The 21147-nt window shown below is 49.8% G+C and overlaps 1 protein-coding gene and 1 long non-coding RNA gene across 5 annotated transcripts; one reads left to right on the forward strand and one right to left on the reverse strand.

Moving 5' to 3' along the window:
* Nucleotides 1-285: 285 nt before the first annotated feature.
* LOC140693134 (GDP-fucose protein O-fucosyltransferase 2-like) lies at nt 286-7110 on the reverse strand. Its single transcript, XM_072957212.1, has 4 exons — nt 6982-7110; nt 5398-5648; nt 2154-2283; nt 286-560 (listed from the first exon to the last, which is right to left on the reverse strand). The coding sequence occupies exons 1-3, from the start codon at nt 6990-6992 to the stop codon at nt 2270-2272; spliced, it is 276 nt and encodes a 91-aa protein (XP_072813313.1). The 5' UTR covers nt 6993-7110; the 3' UTR covers nt 286-560; nt 2154-2269.
* A 410-nt stretch (nt 7111-7520) lies between these two features.
* LOC140693140 (uncharacterized) lies at nt 7521-21059 on the forward strand. Of its 4 annotated transcripts, XR_012068839.1 has the most exons (8): nt 7521-7636; nt 12688-12774; nt 13118-13157; nt 16179-16307; nt 16651-16784; nt 19205-19288; nt 19425-19537; nt 20875-21059. It is a non-coding gene; the product is annotated as an uncharacterized lncRNA (long non-coding RNA). The 4 variants fall into 4 exon arrangements; XR_012068837.1 differs by lacking the exons at nt 7521-7636; nt 13118-13157 and adding an exon at nt 9366-9451; XR_012068838.1 differs by lacking the exons at nt 7521-7636; nt 13118-13157 and having other exon boundaries at nt 12537-12774; nt 19408-19537.
* The last annotated feature ends 88 nt before the right edge of the window (nt 21060-21147 follow it).

Here is a 21147-nt window from a genome sequence, read left to right on the forward strand (position 1 = left end):
AGATTACATAACAATAATGATGTAATTTTACCCATTGTATATCTTGGTTCATGACACATTCTCATCTTAGTTGTCTGTCAGAGATATTTACGTATTAAAATTAATATTATAAGACACAGTTATGAACATATTACCCAGCATCATAACAGGAATATTGACAGTGACATACTGTGTCCTCTTTCCCTATCCTGCTCTTGGCCTCTTCTCAGAGGAAGTAACCAGCATCCTGAATCCTGGCTTACCCTTCTCTTATGTTATATTCACACACACAATATTTAAGATCGGTTAAAACAAATGAACTGCAGGTACGTGCAACTAAATGGATGAATCATACACTCTATGTTAAATTGAAAAAGTAAGCCCTAGAAGGTAGCCTATAGTGTGCTATGCTTTTAACTTTGTAAATATATGTCAACTAAACTCACTAAATTAAGAACAACTACAGCTAGAGTCCAGGTGGGAGAGAGACGGATAAAAGGTAAAGTGAGCAGATTTGCTGCAGGTGAGCGAGTTCCTTTCCAGTAACATGTCATTCTCTCTGAAGCAGGAGGCAAGGCCATCTGCTGGGAGTCAAGGAAGAGACAGAGGGAAGTTTAGAGGTGTGCAGAGAGCAGAGAATGTTGACACCACTGAGTGATAAGTGGGGAAATGTGCTCACTAGAGAAATCCTGGAGGATTACAAGGCAGTGGCAACATGGTGGGCATTGATTTGTCGTCTTAGAAATCTGTGCTGGGAGAGCCTGCTGCCTGCAGGCTCAGAACAAATAGAGCTGGGTGAACCGAGATAGAAGTCGTCCTGGTGAGGAACTGGAAAGATCAAGGGTCAAGGGGGTTTTGTTTGTCATAGAGTGCTGACTGTGGATGCAGAGATGGAAGTTGAGGAAGTGGAAGTAAGAGCAATGTGGACAGGCAGGAAAGTAGAGGAGTCAGTGCTTGATGCCCCAGTGAGGGTGAAGGAGGGCCAGGGGGGCTGGTGGAGAAGCAGCCGGATGGCTAGAGGTGGGCACTTAAAGGAGAGAGGCTGGAACTGGTATGGAGACACGCCCGGGTATGAGCCCGGGGGTAGGGTGAATGGGGGGTGGCTGGCTCAGGCTGACGGAGAGGAAGACCCTAAAATGACCATACTGGGTGGTGGAGGGAGAATCAACTTTGAAGTCTTGCTGGTAGGAGGTGAGGCAATACAGAGTTGGTGGTCCAGGTGCTCCTGACTGAGGCAGATGAGCAGGGAGGCCAGGGTGGCAGGCACTGCTAGGAAAGGATTTGGGTTTTCTAGGTGCTCCCAAGAGAGGAGGAGCAGTGATCTGAAGGTGGAAAGTGAGCACAAGGAGGTCAATCCAGGCACCTGATCAAACAGGGGGGTGTGAGGGGGCAAAGCGTCAACTCCAGAGATGGTGGCCCAGGAAGCAGGGGCCACAGGGGAAGTGAGGGGAAACTCAGAGAAGAGAGGGAGAAAAGGCTTCTGGGTGTAGGGGGAAGAGAGGCCCCAGGACAAAGGAGCACAGAGGCACCGTGATGAGGATGGACAGGCTCTATGGTGACACTGCAGGGGTGGCTGGATCTTTGTCCTGAGGGCTTAGTTTGGGGGGACTACTGACCTCATGAGGACCCCCCTCTCAGCAGCCTGGACAGAGGCTCTCGCTCCTAAGAGCTGTGTGGCCACCACTATTCCCAGAGGGGCTCTGCCTCCATCTTCTCTTATCAGACTTTCCTGCCCAGCCCCCGACCACCAGTGAGGGAGCCTGGGCCTCGCAGCTGCTTCCCATGGAGGGACACAGGCTCCTCGGAGAAGCAGGCTGATCTTACTTTTCTCCGTAACCTAGGGCCTAGCAAAGCGCCAGGCCAGGTGTGGGCCATGTAGGGGCTCAGATACTTACCAAACTAATTCAAAGCAGTAGAATAGCAGAGTAGGAGGAAGTGACCACTGAGCTCACAGAGTTCACTGCCCACACCCCCATTCTACAGATGAGGAATCAGAGACAAAGCGGTGAAGTAGCCTTGGCCAAGGTCACACTGCTCTTAAATGCTGGCTGTGTTGGGCATGCCAAGTGATGAGCTGCAGTGAAGGGGCTGAGAGGGGGCTCTGGGGCTAGACAGCTTGAGTTCAAGTCCCATCTCTGCCATTTATTAGCAGTGTGATTAATGAATGTCCTTACCTTTAAAGTGGAATTCATACTGGTGCCAACTCATTGAATTGTCGTGAAAAGAGCGTTCCTGCAACAACAGGACAGAGTTCTCTAAGGGTTTGCTGTTGCTTTGTTTACTATTATTGTCACCAAGTGAACCCTGAAATGAAGAACAAAGGCAGCAAGAATTTTTATTTTAAAGGATTTTAAAATCCTCTGATGAATGTTTCATTTCATCTATTCAAGTTTGCATTTGACCCTTATTAAGGACTACACAATGGATGACTTTTGACGCAATCTTGCTTCATGTCTTTAATTCTCACTAACGACACAGGCTATTTAACAGGCAGCAGTTTCTTTTCCAGGAAGAGGGACAAAAGGCTAAAAATGACTCAGTGTCTCTCGGTCCCCAGTGAGTTGGTTCTGACCTGCCAACCCAGCTTTGGGGAAGTGCCCGCTCCCCCTGGGTTCGCTGAGCTGCCCCGCAGCCTCCAAGGGGCACTATATCCCCACACGAATCCAGTCTCTTGGTTCCTATCTTTGCTTCAGATCCCTCAAGGACTGCCCATGACCCAGGGCCCCATCTGCCCCACCAACCTTGGCTGCTGGACTCCAGGACACTATCTTGGGTCTCAACCATCCTCTGTTCCTATGACAGTCCCACTATTCTACATTTTGTCCTTCATGTGTGGGCTCCTGTGGCTTGCCACACAGCAGGGGTCTCCCCGTCCTCCACCTTGGGTAACTGCATTTTCCTGCATGGTGCCTAGCGAACCCATGTGGAGGCAGGAAGAACACAGAACAACAAGTGCTCAGAGGGGCTGCCTTTCCCACTGCAAGGGCCCTAGAGAGCTTTCTCCCAGCTGGTTATTCACAGGCACTGAAGCTGTGGAATCTCGATCTCACCAATTTAAAGGGCATCATCACTAATTACAAAAGCAATCATTTCTTCAGAAGCAAAAGGAGAAAAGACTTTGTGTTCCCCACCTCCAACTTTTTTCCTCCACCTTCAGATGTTCCTCATCTCCGGGCAAGGGTAGAAAGCAACTCACAGAATATTACTTTTGAATGTTTTTTCCCACTTTGAAGATTGCTTTCCCAGTACCGATGAAGGCTAGAATGGTTTAGCTTTCCAGGACTGAGTATTCAGAGGCTTGGGGGGGGGAGGTGAGATAACTCATCAATATTGAACCTAACAGAGACATTAAAGGTTCTATTCTAACCAGAAAGGAAGCAGGACGCTATAGAAACAGGAAAACCATAATTGGAAATGCAGTAACGATTTACAAGAGAATAAACTTAAAGATGTAAAAATGAAAAAGGACATCAAAATAAAAAAATGTGGGAATGGGAGAGGGGAGCAAGAAAATATAAATTTTTTTCTTTTTTTTTCTTCGTTATTCTTAGGATGTGTTGGAGCCTACGTGATTATTAGTCTAAAGGAAATAGATATAGTAATGGATTGATATATTTGAAGAATAAGGTAACCACAAATCAAAAGCATACAATAGAGTCGCAAAAAAACCAAAAAGAAACACTCAAAATGGCTTAAAGACTTAAATATTAGACAAGACACTATAAACTTCTAACAAGAAAACATAGGCAAAACACTATTAGACATACATCTCAGGAATGTTTCCCTAGGGCAAACTAAGCAACCCAAGCAACAGAAATAAAAGCCAAAATAAATAAATGAGACATAATTAAACTTATAAACTTTTGCACAGCAATAGAAACCATAAGTAAAACAAAAAGACAACCTATGGAGTGGGAGAAAATATTTGCAAAACATGAGACTGACCATGGCTTAATTTCTAGACTATATAAATAGTTCATACAACTTAATGAGAAAAAAATAAACAACCAAATCCAAAAATGGGCAGAAAAACTAAACAAGCAATTCTCCAATGAAGACACACAAATGGCCAATAGGCATATAAATAAATGCTCAATATCGCTCAATTATCAGAGAAATGCAGCTCAAAACTACAATGTTATCATCTCACAACAGTCTGAATGGCCATCATTGAAAAGTCCACAAACCATTAATGCCGGAGAGGCTGTGAAGAAAAGGAAACTCTCCTACATTGTTGGTGGGAATGTAGTTTGGTGCAGCCACTGTGAAGAACAGTATGGAGATTCCTCAAAAGACAAACAAAACAAAACAAAAAAAAAAAACCTTATCACCTAATCCAGCAATCCCACTCCTGGGCATATATCCAGAGGGAACCTTAATTCCAAAAGATACCTGCACCGCAATGTCCACAGGAGCACTGTTTACAATGGCCAAGACATAGAAGCAATCTAAACGTCCACTGACAGATGACTGGATAAAGATGTGGTATTTAGATATAACAGAATATTACTCAGTCATAACAAAGAAGGAAATAAGGCCATTTACAGCATCTTGAATGGAACTGGAGATGATCTCAATAAGTGAAATAAGTCATACAAAGACAAGTATCATATGATATCATTTATATGTGGAATTTTTAAAAAATGTTGCAAATGAACTTATTTATAAAACAAAAACAGACTCACAGACTTATAAACAAAACTTAGGAGTTTGGGATCAACAGATAAAAATTACTATATGAAAAACAGACAAACGACAAGGATTCACTGTAGAACACAGGGAACAGTATTCAGTATCTTGCAACCTATAATGGAAAAGAACCTGAAAAAGAATAGGCTATGTATATGTACAACTGAATCACTATGCTGTATACCTGAAACTAACAAAACAGCTGTATATCTGAAACTAACAAAACATTGTAAATCAAACACATTTCAACTTAAAAAAATTGATAAGCTCTAAATAACTTTATTCAGAGAAAATCTTGAACTCTTCCTTCTTAAAAAACTTAAAATGGGTAACTTGAGCAGGACCAAATTATACTGGATGGGCAGTTACATATCTTCTCTAGCACGGGTCCGTTGCTACACACACACATTGTGTTTGCCTACAGGTAAGAACAGCCCTGAGTGCACAGGGAGTGAGTCCTTCTGGGACAAGGCCTCAGTGGCAGTGGCCTCCTTGTCACCGCTCCATCTCACCAGGAGGCCAGGGTTTTGACAGGTGAGGGGACATAGAGCTCATACATTTCAAATTGATTTCCCGAAAATACTATGGAAAAACCAAATTCACCTGCAGTGTGGGAAACATGAGCAGGGCCCCTAAGCAGACAGACAAGCCCAAAGTAAGATGGCCCGATGTTCAGATCAGAACCAGGACAACGACAACCTGGCCCCAGTTAAATGACCACCACCTCACCTGCAATGAACTGCTCGTATTCAATGTCAGGGATGTTTCTATTGAGACTTGGGAGGTCAAAGGAGTCGGACCAGGGAATCCAGACCTCGTTGATATCGGGGCTCTGCCAGTGGTAGAGGTGGCCCCAAGGGGATAGCACCAGTACCGGCTCCTCCATCTTCAGCAGGGTCTTCAGGAGGAAGGCAATGTGGATGCAGACGTTCCTATGGAGGCTGATGCCCTCTGGAGGGTTCAAGTCACACAGAAGGTACCTGGCAGGGAGCAAAGGAGAGCGGGTCTTCAGGGCCAGGCCTCTGCACAGGAATCCTGGCTTAGATAGAACAGATACAACGGGAATCCCTGCATAGCCCATGGCCTAGACTCCAGAAACATTCAGCAGCTTCTGGTTTATAAAGTGGAGGCACTGCCCACCCATCTCCATGTGGTCAATTACTTCAAGTCCGGGAACAGTTGCGGAAGAAATCTTGGTGTCTGTCTAACCCCACTAAGCACCTGACTAGCACCTGAGCACCCGTTCCCCAGGGGCTCTCAAACTTCTTGTTCTACAGAACCGTATACAATCTTAACAATTACTGAGAACTCCAAAAGGCTGTCATTTATGTGAGTTAAATCTATCAATATTTCCTGTGTTATAAGTTGAATAAGAAGTTAGAAAAAGTGTATGAATTCACTTAAAAATATTAACAATCTACTGTATGTTACCATTAATACTCTTAAACTAAATTTAATTCTATTTTTCAAAACAAAAATCATTAGTGAGAAGAATAGCAGTGATTTTAATTTCTGCAAATCTCTTATGGACTGGTGAGAGCTGAATTCTCCTATCTGCCACTGCATTCCCTGTTTTGTGATATCACAGGCCAGGGTTTCCCTGCAAAACCCCACAGGAACTCGGGAGAGCAAGAGTATGCAAAAGGCAGGTGACATCCCGGCGTTTCTTTGAAAATGGTCTTGCACCTCAGTGGCCTTGGATACACTTTGATAACTGCTGCCCTATCCTAGGCGAGACTCTTCTACACTAGAGCCAGGCAAGGGTCCTGGATTCTGTAATTAGTTACGGCCACCACAACCCTCCCTTCTCTGTGTGTTTCTCACAACCTCCATTACTGCAGATGAGGATGTAATCCTCAGCCGGGGCCTCTAATCCCAGAAGACTGCTAAATTCAAGAGAGAGCGTCCAATCTGCCATCCCTACATCCCGCACAGTTTGAGTCAAGCCCTAGATAACTGCTTACCGGCACTGACCCTTGTCTTACTCCTGAGGTTGACAGAAGGAATCAAGATCTGGATGGGACTGAAATTTCCCTGCAGATAAACAAGGCTGATAAACAACCCCATTCCAACATCTGATTCTGGGGCTCTTCAAAACCCTGGTAAGGCCCCGCTTCATCTAAGATGGGTCCTCTGCCTGCCCTTCCCGGGGGGTTCTGGGAGGCCACGGCCACCAAGGGCGACCCAGACTCGCGGCCCTAGCCCCAGGGCCTGATGGGGAGGAAAGCTTGAGGCTGTGCCCAAGCCCTGCCCCGCCCCGCCCCAACACACTCCCAGGCACCACAGCCCTCCCTCCCCGGCCAACACCCCTACCCCGATCCCATCCCGGTTCATGTCCACCTGCCCCGCTGACGGCGCGGAAGTACGTTTACCGTCTGTGGGACGCCGCCCCAGACAGGATGTCGGCCGCCGACTGACCAGGCCAGAACTAGTCGTCAGGCCAAGCAAGCCGCCATCCCCAGCAGCAAATGCCGCCATGGGTCCCAGGCAGTTACACACTTCCGGAGCCCGCTCCCCGCCCCAGAAGCGCACGCTGGCCCGCGCGGCGCGCGGTGCCTGTAACCATGGTAACGCCGCGGGGCCCTCCCCTAGCGCTTGCGTCGTGCATCCTCTCGAGTCTAGATGTGTGAGGGCAGAACTTGCGGAGCCAATGGGAGCCAGGGCGCGGCCAGGACGGGGGTGGGGGGAGGCTTTTGGGATAGCTGGGCGGGGCCGTGGAGGGCGTGGTTGCGCGGAAGTCGTGACCTGCAGGTGTCGCTGCCCGGAGGCTGGGGCGGTGCTACCACCAGTGGGCGGGGCAGAGGGGCAGCTAGGCAGCGGGGCAGCGAGGCAGCGGGGCGGGGGCACCCTCACATGTCCCTGTGTGGAGATCAGCCGGGGCTCCGCGGCCTCCGATTGCACTGGACGTGGACCCAGGCTACCGGTGGGCGAGAGAGAGGGCTGAGCCCAGGTACGCACGGCTGGCCAGGTAGGGCACCTGAAATGCAGATCCGCCAGGCCCGCTGCCGGCCTTGAATACGCGCTGCTAGGCAGTTTCCAAGAAGAAGGGATCTGTCATAAGATGGGAGGTAGGGCTGGGGTGCCAGATGCCGGGTTGTGTGCAGTCTCAAAGGAGAGCCATGGTGAGAGGGAGCAGAGCAGCCCCTGTGTTGGCGGGGCTGTTTGGGGTATAGGTTGGGGGTGGTGTGTGCCTTGCTCTATGGTCCCCCAAGAACCCTCATTCCAGAGCAAAGTGCTCTTCTCCCCCCGCCCCTCACTGCACTCCCTGCCTTCCCCAGCACCACCTGGGGTGTGGTCATGTCGGGGAAGGGATTGCCCAGGGAAGGGGCTCATTCAGGGGCAGGGGCAGGGGCCACTCAGCAGGGATGCTGGAACTGACTGCGATGAGGTGCTTCAGAACTCCCCTGGGATGGGTTTCTAACTAGTGGGATGGAAGGGCCTCTCCTTCCTGGGGTGCCGTTGGGGGAACTAGATCCATCATGAATGTCAGCCCTGAAAATGGAGGTTGCGCTACATCCATTCCTAGAACGAAAAATCAGGCCTCTCCAGCCAAGGTGACTCAGAAAGTCATTCAGCAATGTTCGGGGTCCCCAGTTTAGGCTTTCAATTAGAGCTGAGCAGCTCAGGAGGCCAGATCCCTGTCCGTGGCTCCAGGAGTAGGTTTTCTGCTTGGGGACAAGATCCTCACAAACACCTGTGTCTTTGTGGGTCACTCCCCTCTGACAAGCTGGGAGGCAGGGTGCAGTTGTGAGAAATCGTGTTTCCATGAGTAGAGGACCACCAAGTGGTGGGGGCACAGGAGACAGTGAGAAAAATTCCCACAGCCTTTCTGGAATCAAAAAGCTGGCCAAGGTGAAAAAGTGTATAATTTGTTTTATTGAACAGGCTGCTTATGTACGTTTGGAGGGCCAGGTTCAAGGACTCTGCACCCCTCCAGGACAATACCCTCAAGAGAAGAACAGACAGAGTAGGAGGAGATGTGGGGTTTCTCCCAGGAATGAGGCAGAACAGGGATTTCTGCAGATATGCAAGGAGACCCCGACCACTGAGCACGGGGTTACAAACTCACGTGACCCCTGTCGTGTGTGGCTTGGGCTCTGGGTCTGGCCTGATCATGTATTCTTCCAGCTGAGTTCCAGAAACTCAGAGGGTAAATTTAGAGGGGCTGCGCTTGGAACTCGGTGTGGAGACGGAGGGTCCTTTACCCTGAGTCTCCTCAGCCTAATCACTGTAGCTGAGTTCCAACACCACCCAGGCCCCCAGGGTGGCCGTGGAGGGAGAGCAAGCCTGGCAGGTGACCCAGGGGTCCCACTGCTGTGCCCCTCCCTTATCTTTGTTCCCTATCACCCCGGAAGGTGCGATTGTCTCATGTCATGGTGACAAGCCTTCTCTCTTCTCTGTCAGATGGGGTCCCCATCCCTGCTCAGTCTTCTCTCTGCATGGATGCTGAAGGACCAGGCTCACTTGAATTTCTGAGCTTGAGCAGTAAGGTGGAAACAAAGAAACCAATGGAAACAAAGAAACAAGTGATTGTGGCAAAGCTCCCCACCACAGAGAAGCTGCCCTGAGTGGAAGGGAGGGTGTGGGCATGCCCATTTGTTTCCTGTCTCCCAGTGCTCTTTGCTTTCTTATTGCAGACCTGCATGTTTACAACAAAATAATCTGCAAAACTGAAAATATTTACTCTCTGACTTTTACAGAAAAGGCTGACCAGCCTCTGGTTCCCGTACCGGTCAAGTGATTGGAGTATCTTTCTAGTTTGGAAACATCTAGGCAGGCCCAGGTTTGCAAAATCCTTTAAGAGTAGTTGCGGAGTTTTGTTTCTAAACATTTTGACGGCTGTACACTTCTGAGCTGAGGTTGTGCTGTGTAATTCTGAGCCGGGATTTTCTCAAACTGTTTCTCATTTCTTATACCGGACACCCCTAAATTCCAAGGGGAATGGGATGTTAAGGAAGCCATGGAGTTTAGGAAAAAGATACAGATTTCATTTCCATATAAGCATCGATGTATCTCCATCCTAGGCAGTATCGGTTCTGTAGGATTGATAGGGGAACTAAATAGCAGCCAAATTTATAGAAAATAGTGGGTCATTGGGTACACAAGTTCTTCTTTTCAACATTTTGGTAATGTTTGCAGTTTAAGATGACCATTCCTGAGAAACAGGCAGCCACTTAGAATGATATTGTATTTTCCCTGAACCATACTCAATTTTTATTTCATAAACAGCAGGAAGGGCAATCACACCTCCAACACTTGGGGACCTCAAAGATAAAATGTAACTTTCTGAGAGCACACTCCCCTCGTCTCCCCTTGCTCTTTTCACTGTCCCATTGTCCCTGAAGGCTCTTTCGTATCTTCTGCTCATGACTCCAGTAACTTCCTCCTCTTTCCTCAGCTGGTAAGTTTACTTTTCTTCTTTGACCAAGCAAACTGAAGCCAACAGAAGAGAAATTTCACCAGCAACTCCCAGCACATCCGCTCGCCTTCTGATGTCTGTAACCTCACTCTCGCTGCCCCACCTCTTATTACAGGTGACATCGAAAGCCAGAGCATTCAAAAGTCGCCAGGGGGGCCATCCATCCAATCTTCTCTGGGCTGTCACTCCCACATCCATCCTCTCTGTCACTACCTGATCTATTTTTTTCTCCTGCTAGTTGTCTCCTATCAGTATATAAAAGTCCATCCTCTTAAAAGGAACAAACATCACTCCTTGACTCTAATTCGCCCCACCAATTGCAAGCCTATGTCTTTGCAGCAAATCTTTTATGAGTAGTTTAAACTCACTGTCTGCATATTCAGTTGAGCCATCCCCTTTTGCACCCACTCTGGCTTTTCCCCTGATCCCTTGCTGTATGGAAACTGTTCTGTCAAGGCCATCAGTGACCCCACGTTGCTAAATATAGTGGTCAGTTTTTAGTCTTCATCATGCGTGGCCCTTTGGCAGCATTTGACCCAGCTCTTCCATCCTTCCTTCCCCGTGTTCCTGCTTTACTTAGCCTCCAGCCCATCACTCTGCTTTCAATCCACTGGCTGGTCTTTTGCCAACGTCTCCACTTTTTTCCAAACATTTACTACGAATGTGCCCAGGAGTTGGGTCCTGGGTCTCTCCACTATCTCTCTGCTATACTTTTGGTGGAAGCAACTAGATTTGGAAATTGACATGCCATCAATTTCTCGATTTGTTCAAAACTCCCTGATTGGCCCTTTCCATTTGGAACTCTCTCCCTGATACTCATATTATTTTTCTTTCATTCATCTTGCTTTCACATTCATACGTATGTTCTACTGTGTAAATTACTTTTCCAAATTTTAAATCAGTCCATAAATATCATGTAAAATGCTCAGATCTCTATTATTTCCACTAAGATGCTAATTCGACCATAGAAAATTTTTGCATTTCTGTATTTATGACAATAAAGTGAATAGTATTTCTACAAGCCTCACAGTTAAACAGTGTGTTTGTTTGGGGCTATTATGTAACATGAAATAATGATACATCAACATAGTCCTTTTTCATTTAATTTTATGTAACACCAAGATGAGGTTTTTGCACTGAAGACTGGTATTATTGAAATTTTACCTACGTTATGGACAGTCAGTTTCTGTGAAAGCCCTCATTTCTCCCCTTTTCTGATATATTTTCCATTTGGATATTATAACATATAACTTGGAATGAAATAAAATTACAATTTCATTCACATAATAAAATTAATACATTCAAATTATATATTTTAATGTTAAAAAGAAAGAAAAAAAAACCCCAGACTCCTCTACCTATTAGGCATTTCTGTGGCAATATCTAATAGACTTCTTAACCATGACATTGAAGAACTGAGCTGATTCCAGCCCCTTTCCACCTGCTCAGCCCCATCTTGTCCCATCCCCTGTGGATGGAGAGGACATCCATCCCATTTTCCAGGTCCAGATGTTGGAACCATGTTCTTTCTCTCTCTTTCTCTTACACACACACACACCCATACACACACACACAGCAAATCCAGCTTGTTAGAAAATTCTGGCTACTCTGTCTTCATTAACCACCTACTCCCTGTTCCCCACCCTCCTAGGAGCCACCTTCAGCCTCTTCCTGGACACCAAATAGCCTTCTTCTTCCATCTTTGCTTTTCTACAATCTCATCCACACAGAGTCAGAGGGAGCCTATAAAAGCATACATTGAGGGGGTGGGTGTAGCTCAGTGATACAGCACATGCTTAGCATGCATGAGATCCTGGGTTCAAACCACAGCACCTTCACTAAAATAAATAAATTACCCTCCACCCACAAAAAACCAAAACAAAAGCATAAATTGGACATCACCCATCCCATCAAAACTCACCAAAAGGGTCACCATTTCATTAGGAGCCAAAGTCGTCCCAAAGTCTTCGAGGACCCGGCGTGTTCTGCCTCTCCGTGCACACTCTTCCCGTCATTCTGGGGGCCTCTGGCTCCAGCTCTTCCTTATTCCTCCGGATCTATGCTGCTTCAAGTTCATTACTCTGTGAGATCTGCCAGGAATGCCTTATTCCCTCCTGCCTGCCTCGCACCCCACCACCATCACCTGAGTTTGCTCATACCACTCTTATTTTTCCCCGAGCTCTTGCTACCCCCAACATGCTGCCTGTTTCCTCTGCTAAAACTCTGAGCCCCCAGTGATGGGGAGTCGTGTCTATTTTCTTGACTAATAAAGCCCAAGAGCCTTGGGATCGGGTCTAGTTACTAGATTCCCATATGTCGTAGGAGCTTATACAGATTTGCTGAATGAATGTAGAGGTCCTGGTCCAATCTGATGGAGCACTTGTGTGTCCTGCTGAAAGAATAACTCTCCTTTCCTCCTGAGGGGGGTGACCACTTCCTTGGTGATCAAAGGCAATATCTATTATCTTTATGCTGCTAACATTAGGCGGGGAGACTGGGGGATCGTCATTTATATTTTAAAATTTGATTCACTCTGCAGATTGTCTTCTGTCTATATACCCTTTTGAGAAACCATTTATGAGTGATCATTCTTCCATCAGATTGAACAGGATCCAGGGGGAAGTACCAAGCCTGTCCCATCGGTCATCCTGTGTGTCATGTCCTGTGACCCAGTGGATGCTCAGCACGTAAGTGAACCGACAGGAGTGAGTGAAGAGATGGGAGCATCTCATTATTGTTGTGGCTGCACTCTGTTCGATGCCTTGAGATTTGGGGGTTTAAAAGTGCGAAGGGGAGAGGCCAGGTCCTCTGTGCTCTTCCTGAGTGCCCTGGACTTACCCATTCCCCCAGCCCCCTCTGGGCAGCCAAGACCAGGAGCTGGGCCACCAACGATTGTGTTGATCAATAATCCACCTCACCCAAAGTACGGGGGTATGAGCGGCCAGCACAACTGGTTGTAGACTCTGGAGTCAGGTCCTTGGAGGAATTCCTCACTGAACGATGTTTTGGACCTTTTATTTTTCTCTATAGCCTCCAGCTGAAGAAACAGATTACCTTAGATACATGAAAGGTGAGGACACATATTATCCCCATGAAGCCCAGGTGGGGATGGGAGTCTGCTGTTTGTACAGCCGTTGGGCTCGTGTTGCTTTGGGCATCCCTGTGCCTGAACTCCTGCAGTACACTCGGTGGTAAGAACGGGGTGCCTGGCAGGGAGGGAAGCAGGTCGGGAGACTGCACAGCTGGGGAGACGTTAACTTGGGGTGAGCGGGAGCCGGCTGATGCATGGCATCTCGGTGCAGGGAACTCTCCACACTCAGAGAGGTTCCCACTCCCGCAGGGTCCCTTTGATCAGGGTGCTGGATTGTCAGCAAAGCAGGGTCCCTGTGAGGATCATGGTGCCTTCAGGCAGTGGGAAGTGAGGGGTCCAGTGTCACTTACATTAACTGTGCACCCGAAGCCAACCCCCGTATCTTTCAGCCTGTTTCCTAATCTGCATAACTGGAATGATGTTAACCATCCCGAAGGTTCGTTGATGGGCTGGGACACACTAGAAAGCCAGGAGCTGGAATTCCTCTGTCCCCTGATTGTTAACCTTCCTTGCCACTATTTGCTCTCACAAGCTCAGTCTCTCTGTCTCTCTCTCATTCACTTGTAATTTTCTCTCCTGCTCTGGTTTCATTTGATTCCCACCCTCCTCCCAATCCCCAGATGAGTGAAATTAATTTCTGTGTGTCAGTTCCAAATTCCCGGGAAAGATGCTCTGTCCCCTCTGGATTGGTTGTCCAAACAATCAGTTGCAGCCAGAGGAGTGAGTCCCTCTGTGACCAGTGGAGGGGTTCTGCCCAGCCCCCAGCCACCACTGTGGGAGCACATAGCTCTCCGAGGAGGAGGTACTGGCTGTGACTTGGTATCACTAAGTGTGAATTTATGTCTCCTCTTGCCCCACCTTCATCCTCCTAAACAAAGATGAAAATTAAACACTCTCGGGATTTGTGTCATGGAACACTCAGGGATCCATGGGGCTAAGAGGGCTGGATTCCCTGCTGAGTGTAAGGGGATACAGTGACTCCCCAACGAGAGCCTGTAAAGGGAACAAAACGGGCCCCACCGTACACTTAGGGCTCTGAGTCCACGTGACGTTGAGCCAGGCTTCTGACTACAGCTCAGAGGTCTGGTCCGACCAGGTTAGTCTTTGAAACCAACCAGCTTTGGATTTCTCAATCCCTCCCTGAGGTTTTACCTGAACCACAAGCTTCTGTATCTCTGAAGACAGATGATGAGGACCCTTCACGTAAGGCATTTGCACAGCCCTGTGCGGGAATTTGTGCTGCACGGTCTGCCCAGCGAGCTGACCGAAGTTGGTATTTTACTGATCTTAGAAATAATCTGGTTTCCTGATGCACTATTTCACTGAACAAGCAACAGAAGCCACCTCTGGCTGATAAAAGCAAAAAAGGGACTTAATGAAAAGATACTGGGAGGGTGCATGGAGTGGCCTGGACCAGAGCCGACCCGGGGGCCGTAAGAGATGTTGGGGAGCCACAGGCACCAGGCTGGGCAGGGTGCTACCGGGCCCCCTGCTGCCCCAGCAGGGACCCCCCCTCCTCCTGACCCTCTACCTCACTGCAGGTTCTTGTCCTGGCAGGGCCAGGTCACACTGAAGCCACCAGCACACACCTCAATGAGGAGTTGGCCCCGTCTCAGCTGAGGGCATGCCCAGTGTGGGGAGGTGCCCAGTTAGAGGAAAGCGGGTCCCCTACTATTCCGAGTTAACATGCAAGTCAGTGCCCATCACTCAGGAGAGCCAGGCTGGTCAGACTTCATTGTGGTGACTAGGCCGTCTGAGTTCACTTATTACTTTTTAGGTTGGAAGGCCCAAGAGGGAGAAAAAGTGGAGGTACTAGTACTTATTTGATATTTCCCATGTACCAGGTGCGGTAAGCAAGCCACTTCAGACAAGGCCCAGAACAACCACATAAATAGTCCACGGAGCAAGTCGTGCAGTCAGGCCTCTGCAGCCCCGAAACCCGTGTCCTCATCAGTTCCATAGTTACCAGTGGAAGTTGTAGGGATTTATGGGACTGTGTGCTCCTGTGGGGGCTGGGATGTGTGTGTTTAAATCCAAATCTTCAGAAACTCGGCTAGAAACACAGCCACTGACTTTCTGCATGGAGGCAGAGGAGGGGAGGCTTCCAGCCTCTGGTCCAGCTTGTGAGGAGCTCAGAAGTTGCTCCTTCTGTACTGAAAACATTACCAGAGCTGAGGGAGCTGAAAACCAACTGCTCTTCTTAGATCCACAAGAAAACAGGGGGAAAGCTGCTCCCAACACAGAGAGGCAGCCGGGCAGGCTTGGAGAGTCACAGCTCCCAGGGAAGGACACGCTTTTGTAAGAACCCAGGAGTCAGGCAGATTTAACAGGTCCCTGAGGCCAGCTGGAGGCTCAGCGTGGGGAAGTCTGAGTGTGAAAACTCCAGGGGGCCAGTCAGAGGGGCCCCCTACTCTTTTTCATACATTTTACCTCCAGGACCGTACCCTGTTCTCAGAGTGAAGATCATAGGAAAACTCTTCATGCTTCCTGCCAGGAAAGGAAAAAATAGCTCTATTGAAATACACCCAGAACATTCTCTTCCATTGTGGGGGGTTGTGTTTTGCTTTGTTTTTTTTTTTTAATTTTTAGTGAGAAATTATTTTACCAGAGCCTAACCTACCTAGGGGAAGGGAAAAACCTTCTGTGTCACCCAAATTGGGGTGGGGGGGAAGAGACACACTTGTGGAGGTCACAGCTCAGGGCACAGGCTCAATGAGAATAAATCACAGGACTACAGATGCCCTAATTTGTCCCACTCCCACAACACCTTACCTCCATATCAGTAGGGCCCCTGTGCAATGACAGGAATAAAATTAAAGAAGTAAATGTCTCAGGAGTGTCTAAGGAAAACCCAAAGACAGCGGGGAGATGAAAACAAGGACACACAGGCGGCTTTAGCCTCTCGCACGAATAGCTGTAGCAAACTACACACAGCCAAGCCCCAGTAGATAAACAGAAAACCTCACAGAAGAAACTGTTTATTTTTGTTCTCTTACCCAGTGCATTCCATGGTGCATCCTCGCCTAGAATGGAGTGGAAGCAAGTCCATCTCAGAAGGGACATAACTGAAGAGGGATGGCTTTCCAGACTCTGAAGGGCAGAGAGAGCACCAGCCTGGGTTAGAGAAAGGTGAGGGGTGGGGTAGGGGGTGGGCTACCTTCTTCCCCAAATAAGGAACCTTCCTGGGGCCAGCAGAGTTGGAGGGAGGGCCATGGGGTGGAAGCAGCCAGACTTCTTCCTGAGAAGTGATAGGATGCCTCTAAGGGACCTTTCAGGTGCCCAAACTGGGTCCTGACTGTGGGAGCCAGTCGGTCTGCCTCAGAGCCCAGGACAGAGGTGGGCGCACAGCAGGCCGGTCTTACTTGGCCGGATCCATTTCACTTCTCCGAAGCCCTGTGTAAAACATGAAGTGTGGACGGCCTGGTGAGCACAGCTCTGCCCTCAAGACCGGTTTCAACTCCTCTCTTCCCAGAGAACAGCATCTCTGAGCCCGTCCTGGGTGACCTCACAGAGATCACCCTAGTGGCCCAGGCTAGTGACCGGGAACATGTACCTTCCTGCAGCCAACCACAGACGTCCACTGATGCATCATATACTGGCAAAGATGTGAGTCCCTTTGCATTGGTCTAACAGCAGAGACTCTGCCACAGGCCCAAGAGGTGGTGTGTGGGACATGCAGGGGTGCAGGAGTGTACGCAGTGCAAAGGTGTAAGTGGTGGCAGGGGTGCAGGGGCTGTGGAGGGTGCAGGCAGTTCAGGGGTTTTGGGGGTGCAGGCAGTGCAGATGTGCAGAGAGTGGCAGGGGTTCAGAGGTACAGGGAGTGTAGGGGTGCAGGTAGGTGCTCAGGCACGTGGCCAGGATCAGAAGGCAAGTGCACATCCTCACAGTCAGCCTGACCCCGGGAGGCTAGTGCAATGGTTTGGGGCGGCGGCGGCGGCGGCGGCGGAGGGTGGGAGGCTGCACGGGGAAGCCGGTCAATTTCTTCTCCTCCGTGCAGCCTGGCCTGGGGGGTGGGGCGGTTAGGTCCGGGGGCGGCGGCAGCGGCAGAGGAGCGAGGCGGGGATGCACCTGACGAACTGGTGGAATAGCTAGCTGCCTTTTCCTGGCTGCCGGGCCTGGGAGCGGCGTCTGCTGCCCCAGGTCGCCGGACACACCTGTCCCACTCAGCTTGCTGAGTGGGGAGAGTGGAAGGTGACATTAAGGGGCGGGGCCCACGGGGGGAGGGGTGCTGCCACGGGGTAGCAGGTCAATTCGCTCCGCTCTCCCCCGCGGGGGAGCCTGGGAGCGGCCTCCGCTGCCCTAGAGGCGGGACGCCGGTCTCCAGGTGAGCTAGGTCCTGGGAGGCGGGGGCAGCGGCGCCAGGGGGATGGGGGCCGTTCCAGGGAGCTGCTCCATTTCTTCTCTCCCCCGCGGCCTGGCCTGGGGGCGACCTCTGCCGCCGGAGATTTGCCTGAGGTCCGATTCCAGGTGAGCTTGCTCCTGGGAGATGGGTGCGGTGCGGTCAGGGAGCTGGTAAGTTTGTGGCTGCGGAGATAGGAAGGCTGCCCCGCAGTAGCTTGTGGATTAGCTCCATGTCTGCACCGTGTTGCCTGCAGGCGGCCTCTGCTGCCCCAAGTTCCGGGACACCCCTGTCCCACTTAGCCAACTGGGGGCGGGAGGCAGGGTAGTCAGTGTGCAGGAGTGGCTGGGGTCTGGGGCTTACAGCGGGGAAGCGGGCCCATTTGCTCCCATCATCCCCGCGGCTTGTCCTGGGGGCGGTCACTGTTGCCCTGGGTTACGGAACACGTGTATCCTAGTCAACCTGACCCTGGGAGGCGAGCGTGGTACGTTGGGGGTGTTGGCATCAGCGGCGGGTTTTCCCATGAAGCCGGTCCATTTGCTCCCATTTCCCCTCATGGTTTGCCCTGGGGGCGATCCCTATTGCCCCAAGTTCGCCGGACGTCCATCTCTAGGATAGCCTGCTCCCTAGAGGAGGCCACAGTGAGGTCAGGGTTCAGGAGCGGTGGCTGATGCGGGGGATGGGGATGCCTTGGGGAGTTGGTGGATTAGCTCCCATCTCCCCGATGGCTTGGTGTGGGAGTGGCCTCTCCTGCCCCAGATCTGCAGACACACCTGTCCCATTCAGCCTGCTGGGGAGGGGCCCCCTGGGCGGTGACTTTAAGTTGCGAGGGTGGAGACGGCGAGGGTAGAGGACCCTCAGCGCGGAGCTTGTCAATTTGCTCCCCTCTTCCCCGTGGACAATCCTGGGGGCGTCCTCTGCTGCCCAAGAAGCCAGATGCCCGTCTCCAGGTAAGCTTGCTTCTGGGAGGCGGAAGCGATGAGGTCGAGGGGCAGGGGCAGCTGCCACGGCCTGCTGCCCCGCCTAATGGGGCCACTTCTTCTCCTTTCCCCTGACTGACCTGGCCTGGGGACGGCCTCTCCCGCCCAAGATTCGCCTGACACACCACACCAGGTCAGATTGCTCCTGGGAGGTGGGCGCGGTGAGATCAGGGGGTGGAGAGGAGAGGGGTTCAGCCTATTGCGAGCTGGAGGATAAGCTCCCATCTCTCTGGAGGCCTGACTTGGGGGCGGCCTCTGCTGCCTGTCGTTCTCAGGTCACCCTTCTCAGGGTCATAATGTCCCGCGGGTGCGTTAATTTGCGGGGGTAGCGGGGTGAATGCGAGGTTATGGAGACTGTCACTTGGGAGCTAGTAGTTTAGCTCCCATCTCCCCAGCAGCTTGGCCTGGGGGCAGCCTCTGTTGCCCCAGGTCTCAAAGCACAGTTTTCCTGACAGCTTAGCCACCGGAGGTGGGCAGGTTGTGCTGAGGGGGCGGAGGCAACATCCAAGGCAGCGACATAGAGGGCTGTCCCAGGCCAGCTGGTCTATTTGTTCCCATCTCTACCTTTGCTGCCCTAGTTTCGCAGGACGTCCTTCTCCAGGTTATCCTTCTCCTGGGAGGTGGGCGCAGTGCATGCAGCCCAAGGTCTGGGCTCTCCCCTGGGGAGGGGAAGAACTCTCTTGTTCTCCTTTGTCTTTATTCTTCAGGGAAGGAGTTCCTTGACTCAATTCTTAATCCTGGGAAAGTGTAGCCTGTGTTACGGAAGAGCTGCTGGACAGTGTGGTTTCTAGGTGGGTTTTCACATCAGCTGATGCCCAAGGCAGGCAGGAAAGCTATTACCCAGAGCTTCTTAGTGTGGAGTTGGGGGATGGTCCCGCTGTCCTCACCATACTTTTTAAAAATGTGTTAGTCCCCTGTTTTTCCTAGGTGACATTTTAGGTTAATGGGTCACAGATTGCTGGCACACTCATCCCTGTTCTGAAACATCTTTTAAACTTGGGTGAAGTGATAAGTAGGGGAAGAAGATGATTTACTGAAAGGTAAGAATACTTAAATATGCATTAAAGCTACATTCTGTCAATCTTTCTCAAATGATTTTTCTCTGATTCTAAATCCACGACCTAGTGAATTTTATACTCCTGTGTAAATCGTTGACCTTCACATCACATTTGTTAAATGGTCAATGAGAGTTTTAAGTAGATTATTCCTGAAAGGAAAAGCTCAGGCTTTTGAGAATTCCTTGTCTGATATCACCCAGGCAGTCACAGTATAAGACAGAGCTGATATAAAAATCCCTCAGCTGCCTGACCTGCAAAGCTTCTGGGATTACTGATCCCTGAAATGCAGGTGACTCTTGATGATATTCTGGGGGATGGTTTATATGATCAGATTCTTCCAGTCCTGTAAATGGGTTCCGTGGCCCCAGCCCCGGGAGAACTGGTCATAAGGGCCATATCGTGAGGGGTGGAATGGGAAGGCAAGGTGTATGAGCTGGAATCACTGAGATTCCACACTCACTAAACACAGACTCCAGAGCCTAATTGTTGTCAGGTTCTGTTCTGGATTTGAGAGTGTGTTCAGACATGATTCTTGCCCTTCAGGAGTCACTGCCTGGGTGGAAGTAACCTTTACACAAATCTTGGAAGGATGGCAATTAAGTAGATGGGCTGTTATGATTCTCAGTGTGCCCAGGCTTGCTCTTCCAGGCACTCGTGGGACTAACGAGAGTCATGTTATTCACTCATTCACTGATTTATTACCCTTGAATTGATCATTCGTCCCACAGTAAGTGAAACAAGGTATCAGAAAGCTGAGTTTTGTCCCCTCTCCTATCACTGATTGTATCTGTCAGTCGGGCACCCTGCGGGAGTCTCGTGAGTAGGACAGCACCCTGACACACATGGCAACCCCCTCACCACGTGAGACAGCATTGTCGATGCTCAGGTGACCCGATGTAGATGACGATGTTAAACCTGAGCGTTTTTAGTTATCTTGGCGACTCTGAAAATACAGACTACCTGTCCCTACCACTGAAGACGCTGAGTGTACCCCAGAATTCTGCATTTTAAGAAGTACTTTAACTAATTCTGATGAAGATGTTCTGAGTGTCGCATTGAGAAAGAGTGTTGTGCGATACAGCAATATTGAGGATTCTCAGGGAACGATGTCTTTTCAGGATGGTCCAAGGGCCCTCACTTGAGACTTTGCCTTGGGTTTAAATTTATGTGTTCAGAAATGATGTCTCTCACTTCCAGTGCTTGTAAGCGTGCTATGTGCAGGGACTTGCACTCAGTAGATGGCAAAAACTATGATTCTTCAGGTCACCGAGCTAGAGTGTGAGCGATATTTTATTTTGGTTTTCTTTATAACAATGCAGAGTCTCCCGAGAAGAGATTCAGACTGAAAAGCTTTGTGTCAGACTTTGGAAGACCAGTGGTGCCCAAGGTATTCTCTGGCAGCGCAGTGATGAATCTCGGTCCCTCTTTCACTGCTACGTCAATGAAGTGGACCACTTGGACAAGGCCAAAGCTGGCATCTCAAACTTTGCCCTTGACAGTGATTTTCGGCTCCAGGAATCCATCAGATGCAGCAGGCGGCCAGAGGAGGAGCCGAACAGGCTCATGAAATGTGACATCCCCAACTAAATCAA

Source organism: Vicugna pacos, unplaced genomic scaffold, assembly GCF_048564905.1.
Source record: "Vicugna pacos unplaced genomic scaffold, VicPac4 scaffold_19, whole genome shotgun sequence".
NCBI lineage: Eukaryota > Metazoa > Chordata > Mammalia > Artiodactyla > Camelidae > Vicugna > Vicugna pacos.